Genomic DNA, 22,541 nt, shown 5'->3' on the forward strand with positions numbered 1-22,541 from the left:
CTTGCACGGACCTCAGCTGCAGCTTGCCGAATCTGTTACAAGTTGCTGATGCCGCTCCCGGGCTGTTTCGGACGCACGGGTATCTTCTCAGAGTACCTGTACGCGGCGTTCGCCGCTCGCGAGACCAATGCACAGTGTCAACTCCAGTAGCTGTTAGAGATCGGAGTGAGGCTGCATGGGTTGGGTGGGTGCGTTAAAGAGCAAGAGAGCACCTCAACCTGGGGTAAAGAGCCACTCACACTTCACGCCCCTTCTTCGTTTCTATTGTACAGGTTCTTTCCATTTTAGCAGTCCTTCCCTCGCATTTTTTTGCAGCTTTTAATCCTCCGTCTTCCTCCCATCGGTTTCCTCCTCTTCTTTCTCTCTTCTCTTCACACACTCCATCCATTTTAGGACACAGAAACTGAAAAGTCATTACCATCACGACTTGTCTTAAAAACTGCCTTACATCTACTTACTACACCTCATTATATCCAACCTCTCGTCTTCACCTTCACGTATCTTGCCCTCGTGCCTCGTCCTGGCCGCATCCATCGCGTTCTTCTACTGCTTCTCTCCATCTCATCGTCGCTCATCAGGCTCCATCTCGCCGACGTCGTCCTCACCTCTTCTCTTGAGCGAACTCATCATCACCGCGTGTCCGGGAGACTACGCTATAGATGGTTTGTGACAACACTGACTACTAACCTTGCAAACATTCCCAGTTTCCCATCACAGATCAGAACAGAACAGAAAACGCTTTTCAAAATGTCGTACTTCAGCTCTCAGTTCTCTTCCTCTCCCGTCCTTACCATGTCTCCCCAACATGCCCACCAGTCTATGGGTATGGCAAGCTTCGGACACCACACACCACCCAGATTTGCACCTATGCCAAGCCAGTTTGCTGCTCAGCCTGTTCGACCTTCCGCAGCTGGTAGAAAGCGTTCCCGGGACGAGGCCTCTGAAAACCTTGAGCCTGACATGAAGTCCCTGCCCGTTGAAGAGCCTGAAGAGGAATGGATCTATGGCCCTGGCATGACCCTCATCAAGAAGAGCACTCGCTACGTCACAGACGCCAGCAGTCAATCCGGCACCTGGGTTGAGGAGAAGAAGGCTGCTGAAGAGGCCGCCATCAAGGAGGCGCGCTCTTTGATCAGAAACCCCAAGCTGCAGCGCGTGTCGCCCACTTTATCCAGCGCACCTGCAGCCAGCACTTCTCCCCTCCAGTCTGAAGTCAAGCCTGCTATTGAGGGTCCCATTGTCGATAACTTCACTCTGCACCTCGGCATTGGCTGGCGAAGAATCAGTGAAGAAGAGCACATCCAAGCCGCTGCTCGTGGTTGGGCTCGGTATATCGAGAACCATTTCCCTGTCTCCAATGCTCGAATCCTTCTTGAGAGCAACGGTCTTCAGTCGTATCTTGTGGAGACCAACGAGGGCTTCTTTCTATTTGCCGAGAACCTTCGACAAGGCCAACTTGTCAGCCAGAATGCCGAGGGCGCACTCCGAAATCTTCAATGCTCTCCTCCTATCTTTGACGGAATGGAGGTCCTTTCAGCAGCCGAATCACCGCGACCAACCAACGCCGTCCCTGATATGGACATGAGAATGGACTAGAGAACCCTCGTCCGGAAACATTTCAAAGCTTCTTCTTTATGCATCTTGTACTTGCTATTTACGGAGTTACGTGATTGCCATGCCTATGGACTGGGAATGGGAATGGGACAGGAGCCTTGGGATGGACGGGAAAGAAAGGCTACCGAGAGCGAATGCCATAGACCGGATAGTCATGGCTTGATATCATTTGATTGCAATTTACACCATCGAACGACAACTTGCTTGGTCTTAAAAAGTGCATCTATTGTGAATTGTGTTAGTGTTTGAACATTTTTCTGTAGCTTTGTGCAAATTGTGCAGTTGTGTTTGTGGCGCAGTCGGAGAAAAACTCCTGCTAATAGATGCGCGTTTTGTTCAGGGCGTAATTTTCGCGAGCAAGACAATAATTACGACGCGACACCCTTGGCCTGGCTGCGGGCTCGGGCTCGGGCTATCGCAAGGAACCTTAGCGTGCGGGTACACGTGCAGTGAGTAAGGTAAGTAAGCATCATGGGCGTCAGGATTGGAAAGGGCCGGTTTGAAGCCAAGAAAGAATCCAATTAAAGGAGGATGGGTTTTGGGTTTCCTCGTATAGTACGTACGATGTGGGTACATGGCATTGTGCCTGAGATGCTGGAAGCGAAGCACCGGCCGCTAATGCAACACAAACAAGTGCTGTACTCATCCAACAAATGATGGCTAACTAATGCAGTCCATGAAGTGGCTTGAATAGGTAGTCAAGTCACTTGATGAACTGCAATAGAGCCAATGCCTTGCCTTGGACCTACAGCTCTTCTCATGCGGCTCAGGCTAATTCAGTGGTTATTTATTTATACATGAAAAGTAACAATGTTGCTCTATAATTTAGTACGTGGCGTATCGTATGCATTGACTTTCACGGCAGCCAACACTTGAGATTTCAATGAGAACACGATAGTTGGTGCAATTTTCATGATAGATTAGCAAGTAATTAGACTATGCAGCTGCATGCACCGCATTTCGATCAATAAACAATAACTGAAATAGATTGAAGCATGGCCAATCTTCTCCTAGAAATGTTCTGATACCAACAGTACAAGCAAGCATGACGCTGTCGTGTGCGAATCTACACTACCTATGGTGTAGATATTAAATAAATGCAGAGTATCCGTCTGTAGATGGCTCTTGATAAACTTTTCTGCACGGTATCTTTTGACTTTTCCTGAAATCAATCTTTTGAATTGCCTAGGTACCTAACTTTTGTTACTGAGTCGGAGCGGGGGCTTGACTCCCTCCGCTGTCTCTTGAACTGGTCTTCCCAGCATGAGACACCATCCAGAAGGACAGACGAATCATACTGTTGAGCTTGGTACCCTATTATATATCTATCCATTTCACTGCTGCCTTTTCCCTCTCTTCATATCGACTAAATGGAAGCCTACCTTGGCTTGCTTTGCTTTGCCTTGCCTTGACTGTTACTGGCTCTGCCTTTGGCTCAGGCTCAGGCTCAGGGGAAGCATGTCCCCAACCTCCTCCGTTGAGCTTGGCTGAGGTATCTGCATCTAGAGTCCAGATAAGGCCAAGGTACTTGAGTACCTTGTCGTCGCAGGGACACCCGTGTTATCTCAGGTATTTTAGTCTTCTCAACTATCATCTAGGTAGCTCAAATACACCAATTGTCGGGTTACACCAACTCTCGGAACCTTTGGACAGCCCATCCGTCATCCAGTTACGTACGTCTCGACTTCAACAACATCATCCATCATTCCCAGTGGGCGTTGCATCCCCAATAAAGTTTATTCCCTCTTCTTGTCGGCAGATTCAGATCAAAGCATTACAACCGTCGTATCTCTTTTCTCTTTGGCGGCTGTAGCAGGTCCCAAACTGAGAACAGCCCCGTCTAACTAATTGATTGATTGATCATTATCCACCGCATCCATCAACCACATCACATCACATCGCATTGCAGCGCATCGTATCGCAGTCACCAACCATGTCGAGCGCCAATCAACTCTTCCTGCTCGCCGACCACATTAAGCTCTCGCTGTTGGAGCGCCAACGGGCCAAGAATCTCAATCTCGAAGGCGACTCGCAAGATGGTCACATCTCACGGTCTTTTGACCAGTTCCGCGATGGTCTGGCCAATCTCCGCGATGAGGAGCAGCGCTTGACTTTTGCCGGCGAAACAGAGTAGGCCCTTCTCTCAAGGTACTAAGCACCATATTCGATGCTGATCTTGTTCCTCAGCGCCGCTACAAGCCTCACAGAATCCATCACATCGCTCCAGAAGCAACTAGACGACCTCACAACTCAATTCCGAGGCCAACCAAATTCCAAAACCGGCGAAACCCTCACTCACCCCAACTCAGAAGAGCTCGCCGATGACTTTGAGCACGCAACATCGACATCTCCAGTCTCGAGGAAGCCAAAGACTGTTCGCTTCAGCGACACTCCACCGTCCCCGTCCGCTGAGCTCTTTGGCCGCTACCGGGATGATCCCTCCGATAGCGCCGGCTACAGAGACGAGGCACAGGGCATGGACAACCAGCAGATTCACCAGTACCACGCCCAGATCCTAGAGCAACAAGATGAGCAGCTCGATCGCCTGGGCGAGTCTATCGGACGCCAGCGCGAGCTTAGCATGCAAATCGGCGACGAGCTCGATAGCCACGTTGCTATGCTCGACGAGGTCGAGGCTGTTACCGATCGTCACCAGAGTCGACTGGATCGTGCAAGTAGAATGCTCGGAAAGGTTGCTCGAGGCGCAAGCGAGAACAAGCAAATGACCACCATCGTGGTTCTCATCATCATTCTTGTCCTGCTCATTGCTATCCTGAAATAAGCCAAATTAGACCATGCTTGTCTCTTCTCTTCTTCCCATTGGATCCGTCTCAAAAAGAAATAGCGGGCTTAGCGCATTGGTTGGAGTTCTCGGAGTCGTTTGCTTGGGCATTCGCTTTTGTGGCGTCTACCTACCTACCTTACATTTTGTTATGTTTTTTTTCGTGTTCTTTTGCTTCAGTACAATAGTGGGCAGTTGGCCTTTTCTGCGAATTCACTTCCTGTAAATACGCAGCAATACTTGACCAAGTTTAACATAATAGAGATCCGTCAAGGTTCATCGTCTTATCATATTATCATTCTCAGAGTAAAAACTACCTACCAATCCTAAACATAACTTGCAGTCTAGGCAATTCTCCTCAGGTAGAGATTCTCTCAGACAAGGAAAGAAGAGAGAAAGAAAGTAGCTCATCGGATTATGTCTCCTTCTTTGTCAATGCCTTCAAGCCCCTCCAGGATATCGCTTCCTGCTAGAATACCCGTGGCGCCCACGGTCTCGCCTCGTTCTCGCGACCATACTTCATGAAACTTTATGCTCTTGTCACTCGATGCAACAATAATGCACCCTTCCTGGCCTCCTGCTGGTGCGGTTGGGTCATCAGAGGTCGGCCCTCGAGGGTATGAAATGGCATACAAGGCCCGCAGGTCGTCCTCCCAAGGAATTGCTGCAACCTGTTTGCACTCCGGCCAGCTGAAAACGCTCACACGATAGGGGTGTTCCGGTGAAGCGTACCCGAATGTGGCGGCAATTTCTCTGCGCGTTGTGTTCCAGATGAGCGAGGTTACCTGGGCTGACACTGATATCGTTGCAAGAGCTGCTCCGGATGGCGTATGGAAGAAGTGAATGCATTTGTCGTTGGAGCCACCTCCTGTTGCCACCAACTCTCGCCTCCAGGGGCAAAATGCAATGGCTTTCACAGCAGCATCGTGGTTCCAATGATGCTTCGCGATAGCAGGGCCAAGATACCGAATGGTGTCAGTTCCAGTCGGAACTGGCTGTAGCTGTGCCCTGAGCGCCCCCACGGGCATGTCCTCGTCCCCATCGACGCTCAACAGCCGTGTAACTCTTGTCTCAATACCACCATAAGCGCTGCCCGCCTCTATACGCCCTCGGTAACCACTTACCCCAGTGGCTTGCTCCATTCGCCGTCCAGAGACTTGATCAGCATCGAAAAGACAGCAGAGATTGTCGTTTCCACCAGAAGCGAATAGCCGACCATCATATGACCATGCAAGACCGCATACTTGCTGACAGTGAATATTGCTGATCTTGGCTACTAACGATACTGCACCGGGCCAAGTGTCTTGCGTGACTTCCCAGCCTATCGGCCATTCCACAACGTAGTAGTAGATATTGCCCATCTCATCCCCAACTACCAAGTCCTCGGTCAGAACTTCGACCCCTAGATTCATGGGGTTTTTGGAAGGTCGCAAAGTACAAATTGGGCGCCAGCTCACACAGGAGATAGGAAAGGCCTGGCGAATCTCGAATCGTGGTAGTGTGTCAAAGAGAGATTGGAAAAGCACACTCCCGTTGGAGTGTCCAATCCCAAGCACAGCTTTGCCTCCAGAAGTTGATGAGAAAGCAACCGACGTCAACTAGGTATCGGAGTGTGTTCCATGGATCAGTTGCACGCTTCGAAACTCAGACCAGGCATAAAGAAGGTTCCCCAGACAGACAACAAGAGTTTGTGCGGTGTATGAGTACGCCAGTGGTGAGCAGTAGAAGTCATCCTTTAGATTCGGGGCATCCAGTACTCTGAAGGCCGTTAGCTCAGCTTCTTTGAATACCCAGACTTACCAACCTGAATGGGGCAGCCGGTAGCAGACGCCTCCTCGCTGGCCTAAGAGGAACTGTTTATGGTCAACTATGATTTCAACAGACCAGAACTTTCAACTTACTTGACCACTGCTCTTTGTTTGCCCACTGATATCCGTTCCAACTTGTGTGACTAAAGTCCGCATGAAGACCGTGCTGTTTAAGGCTTCGGGGGATTCGCTGAGCCCGTGCGAACTCGAGGATCTTTCGTACCTGGTCAATGTTGAGAGCCGAAGCGATGCGGCCTTCGTGCTTCTCCTTCTCGACTGACGTGCTGACAAGACTTTCCTGGAAGAGTGTGGGAAACACACGAGCGTTGGTCCCACGTCTGACGAGATGCCCCTGTCCATCATCGGTAGCGATTGCATTAGGTGCAAGACCACCAACCGACCACATGGCTCCCATACTAACTTGACGATCTCCTCCTCGATTCTGTGGTAGTTGGCCAAGAGCTATACCTAGTGATGAACTGGTCAGATGAAAACAAGGAAAAAGTAGTAAAACAGGTTGGATGCCAAACCTCTGTCCAGATGACTGTCATCAACTCGGAAAGGAAAACGGGGATCAGGGTCCATCACACGGCGTTTTAGAACGAATGGATCTGCCGAGGCACTCTTGTCACGCCTCAGACGCTCATCTCTCGATAAGTCCTGGCTTTGCTTTGTTGTTCGGTATCTCTCAGATGACGGGGAAATGGGATCACGTCTCGGGACATATCTGTCTAGATGCTGTATGTTTGGGTCAATGCGTTTGTCTTGGAGGGGAAAGCGTTTGGAGCCTTTCGAGTATAGGAAAGGAGAAATCACATCAGCCTTCCCTTTTGGATGACGCCTTTCTGGTGTTCGTGGAGGCTCGGCCGCGAGTCTTGTTTTGCTCGACCCTGGTGGTTTTTGCTCTTGGTTCTCAAGCGATTCGATTGGAATTTCATCCGGACCTGAACCATCGAAAGAAGGAAAACATCGTTTGCGAAGACTCGTGCAGAGCTCAAAGACTTCATCTGCTGATCCATAGCCTGAGTCCGGCGAGCTTGTCGACTGACAAGATAAGTCTGTCCCGCTAGTTCTTGGAAGTAGTCGAGGGCGTCGAGGTGCCTGTCGAAACATACTTGTCTATGTCGACTTTTCGACGAGTTCCAGATGTATGGCCCCTGAAAGTCGGGGACATGAAGAAAAGAATGAACTGTTGTACGATAACCTGAACAATACTGCCACGATAGACAGAACTTTCTCTCGGCGAAATTACCTACCTTGTGAGATGATGAGTTTTATTGATGCTGGGAAGAAGAATTCCGTAGGGAAGAGAGGTAAAGGTGAAGTGAGGATGTAGAGGGAGTTTGGGTGGAGGGGAAGGAGTCTTGCCAGATGCACCTAATATCTTGCCCTGCCTTGGCTGATTACAGATTGGAAGTCGTAGAATTGGCAGTAGTTACTTAGAATTCCCCAATAGATTAAACCTTGAGGCAATCACGATATTGCTGCTCCGTGGCCTTATGACGTGCCTGTGCGAAGATAAAGATTCTACATATTTCAGGCATGATAAGGAGCCATATGATCTTGGTAACGCATATTATAAAATTATTTAATAGGTATTCAATAATCAGTAATGTTTCGAGCTAAGGACCTCATGACTCGCCCAAACTCCTTGGCGAATCTTATAAAGACGAGCCAGCTCAGATATAGTCCTCACCCATCTTTGTCGCAATGTTTTCAAAGTACGAATTCTTGTAATCCAGCCAGTTCGGCGTCGTTTCTAGGCTTCCCAAGGCGCGGTAGCTTGTGCCGATAAGGGAGCCATCTCCCTGCTTGTCCGCAGAAGCCTCCCAGAACATGCTTCCGCCAAGACCATAGTCCAGCACGTATGCTGCCTTCTGCTCAACCACGCTCGGAGTGTCGTAGGAGATTAATTCGCGGCTTCTCTCGTCGTAACTGAAAGAAGCATGGGCCATTGGGCCGTATATGATTGTGGCTCCTGCCTTGGGAAGTGCCTTGTAATCCCAGACGCCAGGTTCCCCCCAGGAGCCTTTCCCAACATTATGGAACGTCTTTCCGAGGCCCGAGTTATTTTCAAAGGAGCGGCCGAAGACAGGTATGCCGAGGACAATCTTTTCAGCGCGTACCCCGGATCTGAGATAGTGCATGATAGCATAGTGCGTATTGATCGCTGTTTCGAAGCTTTCGTTGAGGGTGTAGTCGAGATTGAGCTGTGTGACAGGACGTTTATACGGAAAGAGGTTGGCGTTATGACCACTGATGTGATCCCAGCTTCCAGAGTAGTCATAAGCCATGAGGTTGATATGGTCAACGATGTCGCCCATATGCTTCAGTTGAAGCTTTAAGTAATGCTCAGGAGCAGCCGGGGCGGCAATGGACAGTAAAAAGTGATGGCCCGAGGCGTAGTTTCTCGCATGTGCGTCGAGCTCAATCCGTATAGCCTTAAGGAGGGAAACTAAATTAGCAGCATCGATTTCATCATGCGGATACTCCCAGTCGATATCGATACCGTCGAAACCCCAATTCCACATCAGGGAGACCGAGGTCGAGGCGAATCTGGCACGGGTGTCAGGTGTGCTTGCGGCAGAGCTGAAGTTCGCAGACCCGGCCCCCGACCCGCCGATGGAAAGCAGAGTCTTGAGATGACGATTGGATTTCTTTAGGAGGAAAAGTTGCTTCACACATCCGTAGGCATTTCTTTTGGTCCCATCGTAGCCTATTCTCTCGTAAGCTGTGAAGTTAAGGTTAGGAAGGTAGACTCACTGTCTCCCTTAAGTTGTGCTGTGTAGTCGGCATATTCGTCTTTGGAGTATCTCATGTCTGTTTAGCCTGATGGGGGTATTTAGGTCATGCTGCGTTCCACTTACATTGTTCCGTCGGTTTCGACACCCAAGAATGTGTAGAGTACGTGAGAGATGTGGGATGCATTCATACCCTAAGGGTAAAAGCCTCGCTCATGGATGCCCCTGAGAGTGTCAACAGAGTGCTATGCTTGATAAATCAATATCGCAAACCAGTTGATGAAGTAGGCAGCGTTCACATGTCCTCTTGGGTTATATTGTTGTGATCGGAGAGAATGATGAGGACGGGATGCATGGCACGGCCGGGCTGCGAAAAGAATGGCAAAAACCGCCAGGCGGTGGAGAAACGACAGCATGATTCACCTTGATTGATGAGAAAGCTGAATATCAGTATTTGTAAAGAATCAATGCTGGAGATGAAAGGAGAAAATCTTATTGACTGTATTGAGAACTTGGGGGCAGGTTAGTTTATGAAGAGCGAGGCGGCAGAGGACTAACTCTGAGGGAAGGAACAGTCGAGGTACCATTCCCAGACTCTCACATTACGAAAGAAAGGTACCTACAACTGGCACAGATACTGAAGTGCTTGTCTCCCCTACCTACCTACCTTAGGTATAGGTAGTACCTTAGTATTGGAGGTAGGTGGCTCTAGGTATTGTTGTATTCTACTGAAGCATCGTGCAAGGGTGCGTAGGTTATCACACTGATTTGATGTCTCTGTAACTCGAACATAATGACTCGGGCAGGACAAGTTTCGGTATCACATGGACGTTGTGTAAAGTTTCCATCGACGATATTGCACTACAATATCTATTGAAGTACCTGGGTAAGTAGGTACTAGGTAATATGAATTTATTTAAGGACCTGTTACGGTGTAGTCCTTGCTATTATACCTCTTAGCCAGAACTAAGGCATTATACATTCTTTTGTCATATATAGTATTTCCTAAGGTAAACAATAAGCCTTTGCAGCTACCTAGGTACTCAACTATAGCAGTCCTTTGTCGTGTCTTTGGTGTAGAGTTATGATAGACATTAGTTATACCCGTTTCCCTCATTTTCCACATCTATACTACATGCTTCGTGCCAGGAACGACCTTGAGCCGCACGAAGCCCAACACAATACGGTTGCATCGTGCATCGTGATCTAAATATAACATTCAAGCTTCATGGCTCACATAGGCTCGGTCTGCAGCTACATATTGTTTTCGTTTGCACCCGATCACCAAATCATATGTTTCCCTCGTACGACTCCTCACTCCGAGATTAATCACTCAATTACGATCAAGTTGTGACAAAGAGCCATCGATAGATATTTCTTGTACTCTTCTGTTGGACTATGGCCCCTTGGTTTCTCCCCTTGAGATTTATCATAAGCTCTGTACGTATAGTTGCGGTGACGCTTATTTTGTCAGCTTCCTGATATAATTTTGAGGCTAGTAAGTATACTATTCTCTCAAGCCAACTGATAAATGATTGAACATAAATAACGATGTCGGTAAATCGTACCCTGTGAGTCATTTAACGTCTGTTGCAGCTCCGAGCTGGGTTTCTGAATAGGTAAGCCAAGGATATCGGAGCAATAAGATATTAACATTCCACATCACGCTACCCTACACTCTTACGCGGGGTCATATCGTCCAGCTCGGCATTTAAACATCCACAAGCCTTCACAAACCCATTGCGAGCAACGATCAAGGCTAGACAAGTCAATAAGCCGAGGCTCTTCAGAATGACCAGTGTTAGTCTCAACCCCCAACAAACTAGTCCACCGTAACTGATGCTGATCCCAAGGCCTGCAGCACGGCATAGCCCGCGCAGTGCGGTCACGGACAGAAGAACAGCGCCAGCAGGATCTCGTCAAGATCCAAAAATACCGTGGTCTCGAGGACGATATACGCCAAAAGGTCAGTTCTAGCCGAAAATGCAAGGGTCTTATTTCTCACGCATATGCAGATATCCGACAACAACTATGGTACCGAAACATTCCAGCTTACCTCCAAGCTACTACGCCTCAACCCCGAATACTACACGATATGGAACGCCCGCAGGCGCTGTCTAATCTATGGCTTATTGTCCAAACCCTCGGCTGGATCGCCGCTCTCGAAGGAGTCGCAGAATACCTCAGCGATAGACACTCACACAGCCTCTTCCGACGCTTCGTTGCCCTCCTCCTCGACCGAGATCCCGCCACGCCCCAGCCTCCCGACAGCTGGGAAGACTGGTACAACGACTGATAGCGATGCCGATACCGACGTGATACGCTCCGAACTGGGCTTCACTGTTCCTCTGCTGATGGAATTCCCCAAGTGCTACTGGATATGGAATTATCGACTATGGACGCTTGACCGTGCCATCGAAAGACTTGATGTATCCATAGCTCGGCGCATTTGGGAAGAGGAGCTAGGTCTTGTCAGCAAGATGCTCACCAAAGATCGAAGGAACTTCCACGCCTGGGGCTACCGTCGCCACGTTGTCGCGCAGCTCGAGAGCTCCGTGCTCAACGGGCAGAGCTTGGTAGAGCTCGAGTTTGAGTATACCACCAAAAAAATCCATGAGGATTTGTCCAATTTCTCAGCATGGCATAACCGAAGTCAGCTCATTACAAGACTTTTGAATGAGCGCAAAGCAGACGACGCGTCTCGCAAAGATTTACTGAACAAAGGTTGGGTTTGTCCTGCACTATATTGAACAATCGCTAATCTGGATTAGAAATCGAGATTATTCGCGAAGCGCTGAATGTTGGACCGGAAGACCAGTCCTTATGGTACTATCATCAGTTCCTAGTATTGAACCTCGCAAATTCTTCATCAAGCCGCCAAATAGCGCCAAATCTGACGATGGAGGAGCGCAAGTCATACATTGACGATGAAATAACCGAAATCAAGGATCTACTGCAAGACTACAAGGACATAAAATGGATTTACGAGGCTCTCATTGAGTACGCAATCGCATTGAGCCAGCTCACGGGGCAGCCATTCGAGCCCCGGAGTCGAAGTGATGTGACATCTTGGTTACAGATTCTCAGGAAATTAGACCCTAAACGAAACGGACGATGGAGTAATTTGGAAAAAGACTTGGGCTTATCACAGACATGATTCTGAACCTATTAACTATCTAATATATGTATACCATACGCCATTAGACCATGATGTAGCGATGAATTCGTTGATAACTCCTATCGACCGAAAATTTGTGGACGCAAATGTTTTAAAGTCCTCCATCATTAGTATCAATGTGCGCATTAAATGAAAACCTCTTACACGCTCTATTGAATCTTCAATGCCCCCTTCCACTACCTCTCGGTCTACCTCTACCTCTGCCTCGACCTCGCCCACCCCCTCGGCCTCCACGGCCAGCGCCACGTCTTGCCGGAATATCCCCGTCGCTACCAGAATCTGATACTGAAGCACTCATATCTGCTTCCGAATCTGTATCGCCAATCCTGACGACTGTCGGTTGTGGAGGTCGCCGGGCTGGAGGTGGTGGCGAAGGGCTGCGCGAGCTTTCGTCACGGGCCGAGGATTGAGAGGGTGATTTGCTACCGAGATATTCACTGTGCTGACTCGGACTACGAGCAGCCTCCTTCGGCTCATCCATTACCGCCAGAGGAGCCTTGTAGGTTGGCGCGGGTGTGGATGCCCCTGATTGTGCTGCAGTCGCATTGGCCGAGGCAGTTGTAGATTTGCGTTTGCCTATCTTGAACTTCTTCCCCTTAAGTGCCATTCGTTCAGCCATAGACATAAGCTGCGTTCCTCCGTTGCCCGATCTGGGCGGCGGCGGCGGGGATACAGAATCCCGAGCAGATCCATTATCAATACCCTCTGATCGTCGAGTACGGCGAGCACTTCGCGAGACTCGATCCTCAGGGTTGCCCGATGTTGAGCGGACGTCTACTTCTGAAGGGTCTACAGCAGATGACCGCGCTGCAATGGTGGCTACCTCAGACTTTTTAGGCCTTCCTCGATGTCGGGGTTGGGGTTGAGGAGGTTCTGCTGTAGCCTCCAAAGGGGCCGTACGGAGCTCGGCAACTAGCTGTGCCTCGAGTTCATCAACCATTCTGCTGTGATCGACGTCACTGTCTTCGCCTTGGTCTTGGATGGACTCGTCAGCGAATGCGTTTGAATCATCCGCGGCTAAAACTTGAGACAAGCGTGACTTTCGAGGTCGACCCTTGGGCCAACCTCTCTGGCCGCCTGTTGGCTTCTTGGAAGAACTAGCTGGCGTAGATTGGGAAGTAGCAGATTTAGCCTTAGGGGGACGACCACGACGTTTAGAGGGAGTCTTGTTCTCAAGGGCAGACTCAGGGTCTTTTTCAATGGATGGTTGCGGTGCGGGGGATGATGTTCCGAACAAGGCACAAACTGCGTCAACAGCCATGTCGACAGCCGACTTCTTCTCCCCCTGTGCGCCAATAACGGATGTTCTGGGCTTTGTTGCTTGCGTGCGCTCTTCTTCGAACTCGTCTGAGTCGACATCCGCCTCCACGTATGATGCTATGGGTTTGGCGTGTCGAAGTTCGGGCTCATTTGCATCAAACAGCTGACCCCGTTTCTTAGATGGGACTGGAGCCGGGGTCTCATCTGGCGTGTTCTGGGCGCCGTCTGTTCCCGTGTCTTGTGCAGTACTAGGGTCCCTTGTATCTTGGTCCGGCTGATCCATGACAGCCTCAGGGGTAGCTGGCGGCCCATTGAACAGCGCAGGGTCCATGCTATCCAGAAAATCTGCTTCTGGCTCTGCCGCGAGACGAGGTTTCTTGTGGTGGGACTTGCCAACAACAAAATCGGGATCCTCGTTTTCTCGCTTGGCCTTTCTCTTGGCTGCGCGAATAGACTTCTTGACGAACTCAGGGATATCTGGCTCGGACGGTCGCATGGCTTCCTCAGATGGAGCCTGAAAAGGATCAAAGAGAATCTTGTCGGGTGTATCGTCTGGTTCATAGTATCCCATACCAATGCGCTGTCGTGCCACCAGTGAAGGATCAGGGTAGAGGGAGGCATCGGCGTCTTCAGCCTGTGACATATCCATCGTCATGGACTGATCGGCCCGTCCAGCATTCTCTTCGTGGTAATGTGGATATGGTCCTTCCATGGTGTTATCAGCCATAGACTGGTCGCCTTGACCAAGAATATGACTTTGATCTCCGTAGCCGTTCATGCCAGGTACGTGCATACCGCCAGGAGGATCATGCTCTGCATCTTGCATGGAGTCATCTGCTTCATCCTGCTCGGTAATATCTTGTGCCTTGGCATTGTCGGCCTGCTCTCTTAACCGCTTCATCCTTCTGCTGTCCTTGCTGCGACTTTCTTCTCCAGCAGCCTTCAACCACGAGAGGTTGTGGACTCGGAAGTCAACAAGTGCTTCCACACTTCGATCATCGGCAATCGGGCGGGTATCATGTCCCAGCAGAGTATTCTTTGGCGTGTAGGGGTCTGTATGTCCTTGGCGGCGACAGTGGCCACAATTGCATATACCTAAGCACTTCGGACATTGCCATTGCTCATCCTCAAGCACTTTCTGTGGCAGCATATCAAAGGCTCGGTAAAGAACGCCATAACAATAGGATTCAGTGCAGCCAGGGTTGGTGCACTGGTGTACTCGGTAGGCATAATCCTTGTGACAACAGACGTGGCATCGCCTAAGCTCCCCCTTCTTCTTCTTGCGTTTGTACTTCTTCTTTGGTTTTCCTTCGCCATCGACCTCGGGCTCTGACTCGCTTGGCGTAATTTCACGTTCTGGCTGAGTGATGTCCTTCCAGGGTCGTCTTCTTAAGGCCTCCTGACAAATTTGTGCCAGTGACTTCTTTCCTGAACGCTGCCTGACAATCTCTAAGGGCTGAGGCGAGGTTTCAAAGTCAACAAATCCGTCGTTCTTGATAATCATTGAACGCCAATCCTCATAATTGTTGACCAAGTCGGCCCAAGGCCATTGCTCACACCATTGGAGACCCGAAAGGCAGGCACAAGACCGTCCCATGGCGTAGCATTCCATGCAAACGTCATAAGTATCCTCATCGCCGTTCATCAGGGCCCGAGTACAATGCTTGCATGTCAAAAACCGGTTGAAGATATTCGAACGGCAGTATGAGCATGTGATGCACGAGTCAAACTCGATGAACTCGACGTCCTTCTCCTTGTGTGCGAACATTTCATCAATGAGAATCTCAGTAAACAGACTGAATAGCTTTTTGAAGTCACCTGCGAGCTGCCTAGCACGAGGTGAGCTCCTGAGAATGTCTTGACCAAGTCCTATGAAACTCATCGATGTCATCTCTGCATCCTCCTCCAGTTTCTGAAGTTGGCGATAGTACTTCTGTAAAGTGAAGAAAATGATGGCCTTGTTCTTGTACTGTTCGTCGCGACAGACAAGACGAGCCTTCGGCAGGGCTTCGTGCAACGCCAACTCTAGGGTCTCGGCAGTCGTCCGATTCCATGCTACTTTTATGGTTCGAGTACCACGATTCCAAACTTGATGTGCTGCCAAGGGTGGAATGAGGATAAAGTCGCCGACTCGCTGTTCAACGACATAGACGTCGAAAGGTGCTTTCTTCCACGCATTGATTTGAGCAAAGTGTTTCTCAATCTCAATATCGTGTCCCAACATGGAGAGAAAGTATTCTCGAACGACCTCGCGATCCTTGCTTTCCGTCATGAACCAGATAGAGCTTCCTGGTTTCTCGCCCTTGTCGCCCTCTGATGCTTCTACCATGATATTTTGGCCTAACGATGCACACATCTCACGATGAGCTGGGGTAAATGTGCCTTCGTGTCCAATGTAGCACATAAGATTTTGGGCTCGCATTTCTTCTGGTAAGCTGGACATCAAATCACCAGCTGGTGCTGCAGAAGCCTCGTCGCGGAAGGCATCTTCCTTTTGTTGCGAGCCACCGGCTTCGCTGGTGTTCTCATTTAGGTAGAATAGGTTCGGATGAATGACTTTTTGTAGTGCATCATGCCACTCAGGAGGGCAGTCTATATCTTTCAAGTAAAGGCGCTGACGGCGCTCGTCTCTGAAATTCGTAGGTGTCCATTGATTCGCCAGTTGTCGCATTGATCGTAGGTAATGTCCCATCGTCATGGGAATATCCGAACCCGCATTGATGTCTCTCACATTCTCCTCTGATCAACCTAGGGTTAGTATGCTTTCGATGGTCATCTGGAGAAGATTGACCTACGTTGCTTATTATACGTCTCCTCCAGCCAGCGGACATCGAAAAGTCCCTTTGGTAGAACACCATCCCATCCATCGATGACCAGGGGTTTACCGCCAGCGATGACGTGAATTAACACCAGCTTCTCAAACTCCTGTTGTCCAAGATTGCGTATTTGGGTTCTTGATACGCGCTGAACCCACTTGAAATTCGGGGTCTTGTCGACCAAGCCATACAAATCTAGATCAGGCGGGATAGGATCGAATTTGGCCTGCGGGTGCAGCGAAGTCGGCATCTCGTCGAGCTTCGAGAATGATACGCGCGAAGCTGTAGTGGGGTTTCGCTCGAGAAAGGGAGATCGTCGGTCGCAAAGAACGGGAAGTCTCAAAAATTCGTATGCGAAATCAGGCCGAAAAGCCGTTCGTTTCGCAAATCGCCCCCATTCAGTAGGAAAATAGCGACAATGATACCATAAACGACGATGGTTCTTTTGGGGGAGGCTACAAATCCTAGGCGAATGGATGAAGGCGCGTTGGAAGCTTAGGCATTGGATTGTACAATGCGCAACCAATCAAAGGTGCTTACACAGAAGCTGAGAGCCGGCCTAAGTGCACGTGATGCACCACTTGCCGGTCTCGCGCTAACTAACAAGCTCAGCCAGTTCGCTCCACTGATACGTGAGCTTTGGGTGACAAGGATCCTAGAGTTTATAAGATTCATATTTTTGGATCGAGAATTTTCGACTTGAACTCTGGTAAGCTGCCATTGTGGTCTGACGTGACCAAAGCTGTTCTAAAGAGCTTCGTAGTAAGTTAAATACGAAATCTTTATAATCATAGTTCAAATTCTCATGATCCTAGTAGGACTGTAAACTGTGTATCTTATGAGATTAAGTGCGCTCCCCCGGGCTTCGGTCTGGGCTCAATGTCGAGGAATCTCAGATCGTGCTCTGAAAGTACCAAGACAACCGCAGACGCGGCCTTCGCTCATTCGTGCTTGCAAAGGCTTGAGGCAACCATGGCATAATAATCAGCGAGTAGTTGGGTTTCACGAGGCCAAACCTCGATCTTTGCCCCCGGCCACCCAGGATTTGGACTCACCATCACCCTACAAACCACCTGAGACAGGACTGTTGTCGAAACTCCCAGCCTCATGGGTTCCTTATGCTGAGCTGATTCGACTTGACAAGCCTGCTGGAACCTATTATCTGTTCTTCCCATGCTTCTTTTCTACTCTCATGGCTGCCCCAATAGCTATGCCAATGGCGACTCCAGGCTCTGTCATTGGAACATCACTCCTTTTCTTCTCTGGAGCTCTCATCATGAGAGGTGCTGGATGTACTATCAATGATCTATGGGACCGCAACCTCGATCCTCATGTCTCAAGAACTCGACTCAGGCCGATTGCTCGTGGTGCGATCACACCGTTCAAGGGACTTGTTTACACCGGGGTTCAGCTGTTTGCCGGGCTTGGGATATTGCTCCAATTTCCCTTGCCTTGCCTCTTTTACGGCGTCCCCAGCTTGCTCCTGGTAGCCAGCTATCCTTTGGCCAAGAGAGTTACTTATTACCCTCAAGCAGTTCTCGGCTTCACCTTCTCGTGGGGCGCTATTATGGGTTTCCCGGCTCTTGGAATCGACCTGCTGTCACATACCCCAGCCTTGACTGCTGCAGCCTGCCTATATGCTTCAAATATTGCATGGACAATATTATACGACATGATATATGCTCATATGGACATTAAGGACGACGTGAAGGCGGGAATCAAGAGCATTGCACTGAAGCATGATGCTGAGACTAAGCAAGTGTTGACTGGCTTGGCTGCCGTACAAATCTCTCTTTTGGCTGCGGCCGGATTTGCAGCCGGTGCTGGTCCCGCGTTCTTTATTGGAAGCTGTGGAGGAGCTATGGCCACGCTTGGTATTATGATCAAGCGAGTCAATCTCAAAGATGTCAAGGATTGTTGGTGGTGGTTCATCAACGGGTGCTGGATCACCGGTGGCGTGATCAGCCTGGGCCTAGCTGCGGACTACACTCTCAGATATGTCCAGGGACCTGAGGACGACACCAAGTTAGAGAACTGAATGCCGGAAGGTATGAAGCATGTAAAACAATTGTACAATAATGTCATCATATATGGAGATATGGGTTCAGACCCCAAAGAATCCACCTCACGCGGCGTGCACATCGTTGTTTTGTTCGTCGAAGACTTTGTGATCTATTTTCCCTTTTTTCAGACCTCGTCTCCCATGATCAGATCCCTAACCAGTAATGCCGATGCAAGCAATCCGAATAGACTCCACGTGTCGAAATATGACTTTGTTTCCATCCGCGAGCCCTTCGCTTAAGAACGGGGCTTCTCCTTCTTCTCCTTCCACAGAGCGAGCAGACCGACACCAGAGACCTTGACGACCTTGAATCGAACACCGGGAATATCACCCTTGGCCTTGCCCTTGCGACCGAAACCAGCCAGGAGGACCTCGTCGTTCTCGTCCACGAAGTTCAAGCAACCGTCATTGGGAACTAGAAATCAATGTTAGTTGGGCCGGCCCTTCATCTCTCATAGCATCTGGGATTCGTCGTACCGAAGGCAGTGACCTTCTTTCCGTTCTTGATGAGCTGAACACGGACACACTTTCGGATAGCGGAGTTGGGCTGCTTGGCCTCGACACCGACCTTCTCGAGGACGATGCCCTTGGCGTGTGAGGAACCACCGAAGGGAGAGGACTTATAGGCGGTACCGAGGGCACGCTTCTTGTAGGCGAGATCGGCCCATTTCTGGTCCTTTCGGTTCGTTCGCAGCTTGCGTGCGGCGTTAAGACCACGGGGTTTGCCTCCAGCCATTTTTGCTTCAGAGAAACTCGTTAGTCGATTGTCGATTCGAAAAGCTCGAGCGCGAGCGTGCAGAGCCGAGGGGATGTCTGTGTGTTGGGTTGGATGGCTAGTACCTACCGGATCTGTCTGTGTATCGACGACGGGATGGTGATGTTAATTTGCGGAGGCGACGAAAACTTGGGAAGGAACGGCCAACGAAAATTCCAGGTAGGGTTTGGTGGCCCTAGGAAGAAGGTGCGACCTGTGTGCACAAGAGGTAGGCGACAGATCACGTGGTGCCATGTACTGCCCCACATAAACTCTGCGATGAGTTTGTGGACTGATCATCAACGGAAGTTCGAGTTGCGGGTCGCACAGTAATAGCTGGGCTCATCAACACTCTTTACACTGTCTTCAACCTCCCTCAGCATTGGCATCAAGTGCGTCAATGCTCAATTGATATCGGTCTGGAATGAAGCAAACTGTATTATTCTTATTGTACATATTATTACCAGCCAATCGAGAGGTCTCGTAGGTCATTATGTCACATCTAACACGACCGCTAAGCCGGCAACGAGATCCTCCTCCCTCTTTATTCCTTCACCCATCTCCGTCAGCATCAAATGTCTCCTTATCAAATGCACCGCCGCCAACCGTCCCTTTCATAGGACAGTCAAACTTGCGGCCTAACGCCGAACGTGCTCCATCTGTTAGATCTGGACGATCCGGGGCTGTGGCCTCTCATCACCGAGCTGGACTATTTCCAGCAGAAAGCACACGCGCGACAGGTGACCGTACTGACCTCTTATGGTCCGAAATGCAAGCAACATTGGAAGAAGTCGAGCTCTCAGCTTCTGGGGGCACTCACGTGTTTGGCCCAGATCATGACCGTAAGCTGGCTGACCTGAGAGCCGCTCAAATTGCCCTTGCTCAAGCCTGGGCCAGAAGCGAAGCAGATGATGTTATAGACACAGCCCAGCTCGAAACTGTGGGGTCTGTAACTGGATCTGAAGTCCGAAACATGAAGGGTGCGCTCGGCGATACCTCCAAGCCTGGACCTGATGGCACAGAGAAGAGTGCCGTTGGAAGCAGCAGTATATCACGACCCAACAGTAGCGGCACGGGAGTTGAGAGACTCGGTCACAAGCTCGAAGAAGAGACGGAAGTGGATATCCTCCTCGCAAGGAAACGACGAGAAGCCAATGATCGATATTTCCAGAGGGTCAATCAAGGAGTGATCGACGTTGTAACCCGGCTTGAAGATGTCGCAGTGGCCATGAGAGCTGTTGAACAGGAAAGCAAGGAAGTTTGGAGCGAGAACGACAGTGTTCCTGGTGCTTCGAGGACGTGATCGTGTCGTACAGGTGATTTCGGCATTTCCACCTCGGCGTTGCCAGGAGTTAAGGCGATATTTACTCGGCATTTATGGCGTTTCACAATTTCGAGACAAACTCTTGGGGTATTTTTAAACATGTTTCTTTTCTAGAACATTGTCATATCAAGAATATTTTGTTGTCGTTGACATGTTCTTGGATCCTATTCGGTAGAGAAGATCTTCGTGGCTTCGACTTACACCAAGATAGGATGTGGAGAGTGGAGGAGAAGACCAGCTACCAATCAGTTCGATGACGACAAGAGAGCTGTCCAGATACAAACTCCGTCATCGCTGCGCTCTGATATGATATCCGCAAAGACTATCTTAGTTATTAACTCAGAGAATTGACTTAAAAAGTACCACTGGATGTCTTGCATTGTGATTGCAGGCTCACGAGAGGCTGAGGAAACGTCATTGCTTGGCTGTCTCTCGACACATTTGAGACCGAAAGAGTTGAGATTCTCGGCATATGAAGAAGGAGACAATAATCAATCCCAAACTCATGATTTCTTGTCCTGCCATTTACGTCGTTTTCCGTCTATTGGCCGTTTCCGTAGTTGAACAATTGTCTTGCCTACCTTAGTTCAGGCACCCTCGTTCTCGACAACGCGATTGGAAGAGTGGAGTGGACGACCTGCCCGATTAGGTTATTGGCCAGCCCGCCATGTGGCACACTGCTTTAAACTCGCTTCAGTGGAGTGATCTGATCTGGCACATGGTCAGTGGGCTTTGATTCCTTCCAGTGAGTGCAGTGCGTCAGGCCAGGCAGGACGGGGTACCTTCGGATCTTCCGCCCCCAAGAAGAGGCCCATCCCAACTCGCCCAGGCCATATAAAGTCTCAGCCCATCCCCATCACCCTCTGCATTGACGCCACGAGCATTCGAGCATCATCCAACGCAATCAATATCGACTAAGCCTTCATCGCAACAATCGCCGCATCCATCACCAACGAACCTCTATCAACTTTATCGTCGATACCGCTATCAACATGAGATTCCTCCCCTTTGTCGCCGCCGCTCTCGCGGTTGTCCCAGGCGCCCTTGCTGTTGATCAAAAGAAGTCAGCTATCGTCTGGTTCGAGGACGAGTCTACCCCCGACAACATCGTCGATGAGTGCAAGAACGCCCTCATCAAGGCTGGCGGAAAGATCACTCATGTTTACTCCATCATCAAGTGCGCATCCTCCGCCTTTTGACACTATGACAGTTCGATACTAACTAGTTGACTAGGGGCTTCTCCGTCATCGCACCCGAGAAGGCGCTCGAGATCGTTCAAGTCAACCACGAGAACCATCAGATTCGGGTTGAGAAGGACGAGGTTGTTACAACGGACTAGAGGTGCTAGAGGTAATACGAAGATGACGATACAAAGACGATGGGATAACGGCATGCCTTTGAAGTGAATCGACCGCGGTTTCGCGGCAGTATTGGGATAGTGATATCCCTTGTTTGGGCGTTATAGGATAGGAGCCTCGGTATTGCCTAGAAGAGAACACTCGTTACGATATTCAATGAGCTCATTATTATCACAAAACGTTCCCCTAGTGGAATAGAACTTTTGTTATTCAACATTTCTTCCGCGGCTGCTTGTGATGCTAGCCCTATAAATAGTCATCAACTCGAAACACATGCTCATCAGCTGTCAGTGCGCAATACACCAGTACAGCTCCACCAAGGTTGATAACACGGAAGTGACAGAACCCAACCTTTTTGGCCTATTCCTCTGGAGTGCTATATTGGTAGCGCTTTCATGAACCTTTGTTCTATTGGTGTGCTGATGTGTTCATTCTATGATCCTTTAAATTCATGGGCCCAGATTGGCAGAAGCATAATGTATCTATTGACTACGGAGTAAAGGTTAATAAACTATGTCTCGCCGCCATGAACATCCGCACTTACACACCAGGTACCCCCACTACCGAGTATGGAGCTGCGTCATTGTAGATTGCCAGTATATAGGTCTTATTCTTGTTGTTGCTGTGTATGTTCACTGACTGTTTCATTTTCATTTCAAGCTGCGCAGTCACGCTTTCTGTATATTATTACGGTATCCGGACACTTCTGCTACAAAGAATGCCTCAGATGCCACAATATTCGATCACCTTTGGTTTACATGCATATTTTATAGACGTGTGAAGTATTACAGGAACTACCTATACGCGACTCATGACCATTACACCCCAACACTAGACAAATTAA

The 22,541-nt window shown here is 49.6% G+C and overlaps 10 protein-coding genes across 12 annotated transcripts; 6 read left to right on the plus strand and 4 right to left on the minus strand.

Annotated features, from left to right (window-relative positions):
• Positions 1–207: 207 nt before the first annotated feature.
• On the plus strand, positions 208–2,504 carry FVEG_11387 (hypothetical protein). Its single transcript, XM_018900624.1, has 2 exons — positions 208–1,851; positions 1,955–2,504. Exon 1 carries the CDS (start codon positions 748–750, stop codon positions 1,594–1,596), a length of 849 nt encoding a protein of 282 aa, XP_018758933.1. The 5' UTR covers positions 208–747; the 3' UTR covers positions 1,597–1,851; positions 1,955–2,504.
• A 284-nt stretch (positions 2,505–2,788) lies between these two features.
• Positions 2,789–4,739, plus strand: FVEG_11388 (syntaxin 8). Its single transcript, XM_018900625.1, has 2 exons — positions 2,789–3,744; positions 3,802–4,739. Exons 1-2 carry the CDS (start codon positions 3,548–3,550, stop codon positions 4,394–4,396), a joined length of 792 nt encoding a protein of 263 aa, XP_018758934.1. The 5' UTR covers positions 2,789–3,547; the 3' UTR covers positions 4,397–4,739.
• A 62-nt stretch (positions 4,740–4,801) lies between these two features.
• Positions 4,802–7,317, minus strand: FVEG_11389 (hypothetical protein; the record flags this gene model as incomplete). The annotated part of the gene is made up of 5 exons (XM_018900626.1): positions 4,802–5,994; positions 6,076–6,154; positions 6,201–6,249; positions 6,298–6,672; positions 6,735–7,317. The coding sequence occupies 5 exons, from the start codon at positions 7,315–7,317 to the stop codon at positions 4,804–4,806; spliced, it is 2,277 nt and encodes a 758-aa protein (XP_018758935.1). The 3' UTR covers positions 4,802–4,803.
• A 566-nt stretch (positions 7,318–7,883) lies between these two features.
• FVEG_11390 (hypothetical protein) lies at positions 7,884–9,022 on the minus strand (the record flags this gene model as incomplete). Its single annotated transcript, XM_018900627.1, has 2 exons — positions 7,884–8,920; positions 8,968–9,022. The coding sequence occupies 2 exons, from the start codon at positions 9,020–9,022 to the stop codon at positions 7,884–7,886; spliced, it is 1,092 nt and encodes a 363-aa protein (XP_018758936.1).
• A 1,296-nt stretch (positions 9,023–10,318) lies between these two features.
• FVEG_11391 (geranylgeranyl transferase type-2 subunit beta) lies at positions 10,319–12,247 on the plus strand. Of its 2 annotated transcripts, XM_018900629.1 has the most exons (5): positions 10,437–10,516; positions 10,575–10,745; positions 10,807–10,911; positions 10,961–11,669; positions 11,717–12,205. In XM_018900629.1, exons 2-5 carry the CDS (start codon positions 10,737–10,739, stop codon positions 12,100–12,102), a joined length of 1,209 nt encoding a protein of 402 aa, XP_018758938.1. In that variant the 5' UTR covers positions 10,437–10,516; positions 10,575–10,736; the 3' UTR covers positions 12,103–12,205. The 2 variants fall into 2 exon arrangements, with proteins under 2 accessions (XP_018758937.1, XP_018758938.1); XM_018900628.1 differs by having other exon boundaries at positions 10,319–10,745; positions 11,717–12,247.
• On the minus strand, positions 12,072–16,694 carry FVEG_11392 (hypothetical protein). Its single transcript, XM_018900630.1, has 2 exons — positions 16,179–16,694; positions 12,072–16,122 (listed from the first exon to the last, which is right to left on the minus strand). The coding sequence occupies exons 1-2, from the start codon at positions 16,447–16,449 to the stop codon at positions 12,284–12,286; spliced, it is 4,110 nt and encodes a 1,369-aa protein (XP_018758939.1). The 5' UTR covers positions 16,450–16,694; the 3' UTR covers positions 12,072–12,283.
• Positions 16,695–16,846: 152 nt separating this feature from the next.
• Positions 16,847–18,592, plus strand: FVEG_11393 (4-hydroxybenzoate hexaprenyltransferase). Of its 2 annotated transcripts, none has more exons than XM_018900631.1 (2): positions 16,847–16,961; positions 17,018–18,592. In XM_018900631.1, the coding sequence occupies exon 2, from the start codon at positions 17,038–17,040 to the stop codon at positions 18,235–18,237; it is 1,200 nt and encodes a 399-aa protein (XP_018758940.1). In that variant the 5' UTR covers positions 16,847–16,961; positions 17,018–17,037; the 3' UTR covers positions 18,238–18,592. The 2 variants fall into 2 exon arrangements, with proteins under 2 accessions (XP_018758940.1, XP_018758941.1); XM_018900632.1 differs by having other exon boundaries at positions 16,885–16,961; positions 17,015–18,592.
• On the minus strand, positions 17,618–19,206 carry FVEG_11394 (40S ribosomal protein S23). Its single transcript, XM_018900633.1, has 3 exons — positions 19,106–19,206; positions 18,739–19,002; positions 17,618–18,676 (listed from the first exon to the last, which is right to left on the minus strand). The coding sequence occupies exons 2-3, from the start codon at positions 18,995–18,997 to the stop codon at positions 18,498–18,500; spliced, it is 438 nt and encodes a 145-aa protein (XP_018758942.1). The 5' UTR covers positions 18,998–19,002; positions 19,106–19,206; the 3' UTR covers positions 17,618–18,497.
• A 135-nt stretch (positions 19,207–19,341) lies between these two features.
• FVEG_11395 (hypothetical protein) lies at positions 19,342–20,766 on the plus strand. The gene has a single exon (XM_018900634.1). The coding sequence runs from the start codon at positions 19,509–19,511 to the stop codon at positions 20,316–20,318; it is 810 nt and encodes a 269-aa protein (XP_018758943.1). The 5' UTR covers positions 19,342–19,508; the 3' UTR covers positions 20,319–20,766.
• A 300-nt stretch (positions 20,767–21,066) lies between these two features.
• On the plus strand, positions 21,067–22,527 carry FVEG_11396 (hypothetical protein). Its single transcript, XM_018900635.1, has 2 exons — positions 21,067–21,516; positions 21,573–22,527. Exons 1-2 carry the CDS (start codon positions 21,332–21,334, stop codon positions 21,676–21,678), a joined length of 291 nt encoding a protein of 96 aa, XP_018758944.1. The 5' UTR covers positions 21,067–21,331; the 3' UTR covers positions 21,679–22,527.
• Positions 22,528–22,541: the final 14 nt, after the last annotated feature.

The sequence above is a fragment of the Fusarium verticillioides genome, chromosome 7, assembly GCF_000149555.1.
Source record: "Fusarium verticillioides 7600 chromosome 7, whole genome shotgun sequence".
Lineage (NCBI taxonomy): Eukaryota > Fungi > Ascomycota > Sordariomycetes > Hypocreales > Nectriaceae > Fusarium > Fusarium verticillioides.